Consider the following 6,514-nt stretch of genomic DNA (forward strand, 5'->3'; position numbering starts at 1 on the left):
GCAAAGACAAAAAAAAAGGATAAGAAGGTAGAAAGTTCAAATACATCGACTATTAGGAGGAGCCCTAGGTTTAAGAAGACAGAAACTGAACAAAGGGAGGAGAGTCCACCTAGGAAAGCCTCAGCTAATGCTAAAGTGTTGAGGTTTGATGAAGAAAAGGATGATGGATGTGAAGGATCTGGTTATTCAAGTTCAGATTTGAGTGATGAGGGACAAGATTGGGAACCTGGTGAAGAAGAATTTGATGAAGGGGATGAGGAATGGTATATTGAAGGGTCAAAGGAGATCTTGGCCAAAGTGAACAAGAGCCTTAGGAAAGGTTTGGAGAGTGCAGTAGATGACAGGGTTGGCAAAGATAAGAGAGTAGAGTTGAGAAATGATTTGGATGTTGGAAAACCGAAGGTGAATCCAGAAAGTGATGCTGATTCAGATGATTCAAGGAGTTTGTGTGGATCTGATGAGGAACAGGACTATGCTCCTTGGTTTAATGCTGATGTGGACTTTGACAACCCAATCAAGTTGAAGTTAAATCAGAAATTCAGTAATGCTTCAGTCTTGAGGAGGGCCTTAAGACTTCATGCCATTCAAAACAGGTATGAGTTCTACTACTTGCATAATGACAGTAAAAGGATTACAGTTCAGTGTAGATATAGATGTGGCTGTGAGTTCAATAGCTACACTTGTAGAATGCCTGCTTGTACATGTGTGGGGGGGTAAAGTGTCAGTTCAAGGTGTTTGCATCAAAACTTGTTAAGCAGCAAACTTGGCAAATCAAAACCTTGAATTTAGACCATTCCTGCTTCAGAGTAAAGAAGAACAAGATGCTTACTGCTGAATACATAGCAGAGAGGTATTTAGAAGAGTTTAGGAGTAACCCTGGTTGGAGAATTAAGGAGATTAGGGCTAGGATTTTGAATGATTTAGGAGTTGATGTGAGTTACTATAAGGCATGGCTAGCTAGGTGTAGGGCAAAACTACTGATATTTGGTTCAGCTAGGGAGCAGTATGCTAGGGTGTGGGATTATGGGAAAGCTGTGATGAAGTACAACCCTGGTTCAGGGTGCAATGTTGTTGTTGATGGTATTGACAGGCCAGAGCCACCATTGTTCATGAGGATGTTCATCTGTTTAAGGCCATTGAGAGATGGATTTGCAAAGGGTTGTAGGCCTTTAATAGGGTTGGATGGTTGTCACCTCAAGGGTGCCTTTCCTGGGCAAATTCTGGTGGCAGTTGCTAAGGATGGGAATAACAACTTGTTTCCTCTAGCTTGGGCCACAGTGGAGATTGAAAACCAGGAAACTTGGGGTTGGTTCTTGGAATCCCTTATGTCAATGTTCACACATGATCAAGGAGCTGGGCTGACCATCATGTCTGACAGGCAAAAGGTAATGCTTCTGTTTCCCTCTTAACTATTTAGGTTCAATTTCTAAGTTTTCATGTGTATGTATGTGATTGACTGATGATTATACTTTTGTCTGCATTTGGTAGGGTTTGATTAAAGCAATGGCTGATGTTATTCCCAAAGCTGAGCAAAGGTTTTGTGTGAGGCATATTTGGGCTAACTTCAAGCTCAACTTCACTGGATCAACCTTTAAGGAGCTGTTTTGGAGAGCAGCTAGGGCCACCACCATTGTAAGTTTATTGATTGTTGAAGCTAGCCTATGCTTTTATATGACTGTTGGTGTGTTTTTATATTGGTTAGCTTGTATATGCTTGGTGTGATTTCTGGTATGCTTTTATATGTCAGTTTGAGCATGAAATTGCCATGGAGTCTATCAAATTCCTCGATGAAGAGGCATATGAGTATTTAATCAACATTCCTCCCCACCATTGGTCTAGACATGCATTCACACCAAACTGCAAGTCCAACATGTTGTTGAACAACATGTGTGAGACTTTCAATGCAGTCATTAGGCCTGCCAGAGATAAACCTATCCTCACCCAAATGGAATGGATGAGGAGGTATATTATGAACAGGAATAATGAAAAGTGGGAGGATTCAAAAACAATTACACACAACTTAGTGCCATATGTGAGGCATGTTCTGGGGAGGATAGACTTTGTGGCTAGGTCCTGTGTGGTGCAGCCATCCAGAGGGAATACATTTGAGGTGCAGCTGAAGGATGACCAGGTGTTGGTTGATTTGGACAAGGAGACCTGCACATGTTACCATTGGGAACTCACTGGCATTCCATGTGTTCATGCTTATGCCTGCATATTGGATATGAGGGGTGACATAGAGGCTGTTGTTGACCCATACTATACCATGGACACATACAGGTCTGCTTATGAACCAGCTGTCCAACCAATGCCTGGCCCAAAGCACTGGGAGACAGTCAGAATGAGGGAACCACTACCCCCTTCTGTTAAGGTGCAACCTGGGAGACCAAAGAGCAAAAAAAGGAAGCTTGAGCCAGGAGAATGTTCTTCTTCAGGTGGTCAGGCAAGTACCAAGAGGAAGAAGCAATGCAGCAACTGTGGGGGATATAGGCATTATGCCAAGACTTGCAAAGTACCTGCTGCACCAGCTACAGAGCTGATAAAGTCAGCAGGCAGACCCCCACTGAACACTCCTTGGATGGTGGAGGAGAGGAAGAAGAAAGAGATTAGGGCTGCTAAAAAGGTAACACAAGCATTACACCAACTCCCCCTTTGTTTTATATATGTATGTGTCTTTTCCATTGACTTTTTATTTTTATATGCATGTCATAGAGTGCAATTGGGGCTGGACCAAACAGCATAGGAAACAAAAAGTTTCCTCAAGAGCAAGAAGGTTGTCTGCCATTCAGCAAGCGCCCACAGCCACAGTCTTCCTCAGCTAAGCATTCCTCAGCTCAGCCATCCTCTAGTCAGCCATCCTCAGCTCAGCCTTCCTCAAGTCAGCCTGCCTCAAGCCAACCAAAAAGAAAGACAAGGTCTTCCTCAAGTCAGCCTACAACAGCCACAGGTGTTGTAACAAGGGCCAGGCTGCAATCCCTCAACAACCTTACTCAGTGATGTACTCATGCTGGATATCAAACATTATGTCTGTTGAACAATTTCAAACTTTTATTATGTACTCATGACTGGTTATGTAACTTGCTAGTTTTTTAGTGGCTTCCCTTAACAAATTTGAACAATTAGATATTGAATTGTAATGGTTGCATGGCTTTGATTGCCATTGAAACATGTTGAAGTAAGGTTCTTTTGTCAACCTGTACTTGAACTATCTTAGTGTTTCACATATTTCCCATGTTTTAATGTTTCACATGTTTAAATAGGTTGATTAAAAGACAAGGCATAAATAGGAACTTAGACAAGGCATAAATAGGTTGATTAAAAGACATATTTATAACACTTCAAGTCATTACAAGAAATTATAACTACTTAATACAGCTTACTATTACACACCCCTAGCCATTAGGAAAATTACACCCATTGACAAACCTATACAAATGGCCATGCCCACCCAACCAAAACAGCTGATTGAAGACACCTTCCCTTCATTGCACTCCCTGTTCATTCTCTTCCTGTCAGCGTTCAAGGCCTTGCATCTCATCTTCAAATTATCAACTTCATTAAGTAGGCACCTCCTTTGGCCACTGATTTCATCAACTTCCCTTTTCAATTCATTAACTTCACCCTTTAGCAGCTTCTTATCCAACAACAGGTTGTTGATAACCCCTGTTTGCCAATCTGTTCCATCAGGTTGATCAACCCATTCGAAAGCTTTGCAACCCCTTGTTTCTGTTATTGGGTCATAAAACTTACATGATATGAACTTCCTGCCTGGATTCTCCCTTGTCCAGCTAGTGAGCTTGGCCATTGGCACACCACACTTACATTTTCTGGCCTCAGGAGGGGAAGAGCTAACAAACGACATAATCTGCATCAATTTTAGATCGACAGTCACATTCGTCAGATTTGTACACTGACGAATTAACATTGACAGCAACAAAATTCATTTTTAATTTCATAATACGAAAAGCCCCAAATTCAATTTCTGACGAACCCTAATTTCGCAATTGGGCATTTAGATGCGTACATAACATAATCCAACCATTAATCTGAGTACGAAACAATTGCAAATAATAATTGAAGAGAATTTAAACCATAATTACCAAACAACCGAACAATTGACCGCACTCACCTGTTTCAGCAGCTTCAATCTGTTCCTCTTCTCAAAAATCGTGGAAGAATCGTGAAAGAATTGTTTCAAGTATCGTGCAACAATGCAATGCGCTGCTGCTATTCAATAAGAACAACAATTTCGTTCATTGGGGGAGAATCGTGCAAGAATGGTTCTTATATATCGTGCAAGAATCGTGGAAGAATGGTTCTTATATACAGATCTTTTAAAAATATATCCGTTGGGGTGGGCCCCACTAACAGTTCTGTTAACGGAAGATGGATTTTGGTGTTAACTTCCAACTTTTATATTTTTGGGAGGTGTTAAAATAAAAGTTTTTTTTTTGGGGGGTGTTAAAAAACATTTTCAGCCTTTTGTAAGGTGTTAAAATCCAAAATATCCTTTAAATTAAAGTTGAATATTCTAAGAGTTTTTTTTTTTGGATACCCAAATAATGTTGCATATAAAACCACAAATGTAGTATTTAAAAACTCACTTTGCAATCATTCAATTGTTTGCTATTGTAAACACAACTGCGTACATACAAGGATACTTTATTTTTAAAAAAAAATCGGAGAATATATCTTGATATAGGATGATATTTATAATTTCTTAAGCAAGAATGATGGAATTTTGGACAACCAAAGTGGAAATATGTACAATTAAAATACAACAAATTATCATTCTTTATCAACCCTTTTCACAATCATTTACTTTATCAACCCTTTTTAGCCTCATTTACATTTCAAACCTATAATTTCTTCAATGTATCTTACTTTATTCTATTTTTTCATTATTACTTAATCACCTTATTCAAACTTTCATAGAAACAAAAACTAACAGTTGTGAGCAGAATATTAAAAACGAACGTAACAAATCAATAGATTATTGATTTTACATTGATAAATTATCTACCTAGGTAATCTAATAATCTTAAATTTTCTATTGTACCATGTACATGTTAATAATGAGGAAGCTTCCACAGCAGATTAGACATTAGAGAGCTAGAGAGGGGGTGGAATGGTGGATGAAGTAGCTAGGCTAGTTGAAAAGGGTGCCAAAAAGGATGAATAGGTTTAATAACCACTTAGGGTCCATTGAATTGAAATAAATAGAGCTAAAATGAATTGTTTATGAGAGAAGGAAATTAGGAACTAAACTAAACTGAACTGAATAGAGCTGAAATGAATTGTTTATGAGAGAAGGAAATTAAAAACTGAACTGAACTAATTGGAGTTGAATTGAAATTAAGCTATAGAGAACATACCCTTACTAATAAATTCGATTGTGACAGCTAAGCCTAAGAGATTTTTGGATGTTGCATTTAATGAACAATAATACATGGTATGACTCTTTTAGGAGGGTAACTCTTCAAGGAACAAAACTGACTTTCAACACTTCCATTTTCATGTAAGATGACCATGGTCTTATGTTTTTCATTTCCATCTCTTTTTTCTTTGTGGTACTTTTTTTGGTGGAACCACTTGCTCACAGCCGACACCCAAGCTATGTTCAATGGTCATGTGTCAATAATTGTGTCATGTGAATCACAAAAATAAATCATTTACACCCAAAGATATTATTTTGACCAATAAAATCACACTTTGACGTAAGTGTACAAGAGTATAAGTTGTACTCAAAATTAGATAATTGTATTTTTATATTGTATATGTATTGACGATAGTTAAAAAAAAAACAAAAAAAAAAAACATTATGTTGAACATTGTGGAATAGTAAATACCACCGTAGTAAATTGATAAATTGTACGACTTGTTGATATTTGACTGAGCCTCTTTCTGTTGACTCATTTGACTGTAGCTCCAAATGACAGTTTTAGACGCATGTTTAGGGATGGTTAAGATCTTGAGTAATGTAAGCGATTAAATAAGGCCCCTGAAAGATAAAATTTGGTACATAATATTCTATCACGATACACAGAAATAATATGTACTACCTCCGTTAACTTTTATTTACAACTTTAGAATATTTTATGTCTTACAAATAATACCCTAAAGTTGCAAATAAAAGTTAATAGAGGTATTACCTATGATTTACTTATATATACCCCTACTTTTATGCATGGTACAATTTTGTACCAAATAGATTTTGTATCTAGAAATCTAGAATCAAGGGCCCAAATGTATAATGTTGCACATGGTCATTGTCATTGTTTGCATTTTTTAGCACCGTATCTATACATGTTGATTAGATATATAAAAAACATCATTAAATAAGTTAATGAAAGGCCCAAAACCTCTCATGAACTTGATTAAATCAACCTAGCTGGGATTAGCAAACAAGACCTTTAATGATTAGGGCAAGGTAAGGAAATTCTCTACACCAAAACATATTTAGTGGAAAATGAACCTCCAACCAAAAGATCAGAAGGTACTTCCTTTCTTAGGC

The 6,514-nt window shown here is 37.7% G+C and overlaps 2 protein-coding genes across 2 annotated transcripts; one reads left to right on the forward strand and one right to left on the reverse strand.

Moving 5' to 3' along the window:
- The first annotated feature begins 713 nt into the window (after positions 1 to 713).
- On the forward strand, positions 714 to 3,179 carry LOC110708372. The gene is made up of 4 exons (XM_021886496.1): positions 714 to 1,385; positions 1,489 to 1,632; positions 1,748 to 2,623; positions 2,713 to 3,179. The coding sequence occupies exons 1-4, from the start codon at positions 822 to 824 to the stop codon at positions 2,995 to 2,997; spliced, it is 1,869 nt and encodes a 622-aa protein (XP_021742188.1). The 5' UTR covers positions 714 to 821; the 3' UTR covers positions 2,998 to 3,179.
- Positions 3,180 to 3,311: 132 nt separating this feature from the next.
- Positions 3,312 to 4,454, reverse strand: LOC110708373. Its single transcript, XM_021886497.1, has 2 exons — positions 4,130 to 4,454; positions 3,312 to 3,865 (listed from the first exon to the last, which is right to left on the reverse strand). Exon 2 carries the CDS (start codon positions 3,860 to 3,862, stop codon positions 3,383 to 3,385), a length of 480 nt encoding a protein of 159 aa, XP_021742189.1. The 5' UTR covers positions 3,863 to 3,865; positions 4,130 to 4,454; the 3' UTR covers positions 3,312 to 3,382.
- Between the last annotated feature and the right edge of the window lie 2,060 nt (positions 4,455 to 6,514).

The sequence above is a fragment of the Chenopodium quinoa genome, unplaced genomic scaffold (assembly GCF_001683475.1).
Source record: "Chenopodium quinoa cultivar QQ74 unplaced genomic scaffold, ASM168347v1, whole genome shotgun sequence".
NCBI classification, from domain to species: domain Eukaryota; kingdom Viridiplantae; phylum Streptophyta; class Magnoliopsida; order Caryophyllales; family Amaranthaceae; genus Chenopodium; species Chenopodium quinoa.

Coding starts and splice junctions, on each gene's coding strand:
- LOC110708372 (XM_021886496.1), top strand. CDS start 822: ATGCTTACTGCTGAATACATAGCAGAGAGGTATTTAGAAGAGTTTAGG. Junction 1,633..1,747: donor CAGCTAGGGCCACCACCATT/GTAAGTTTATTG, acceptor TTTATATGTCAG/TTTGAGCATGAAATTGCCAT. Junction 2,624..2,712: donor AGATTAGGGCTGCTAAAAAG/GTAACACAAGCA, acceptor TGCATGTCATAG/AGTGCAATTGGGGCTGGACC.
- LOC110708373 (XM_021886497.1), bottom strand. CDS start 3,862: ATGTCGTTTGTTAGCTCTTCCCCTCCTGAGGCCAGAAAATGTAAGTGT.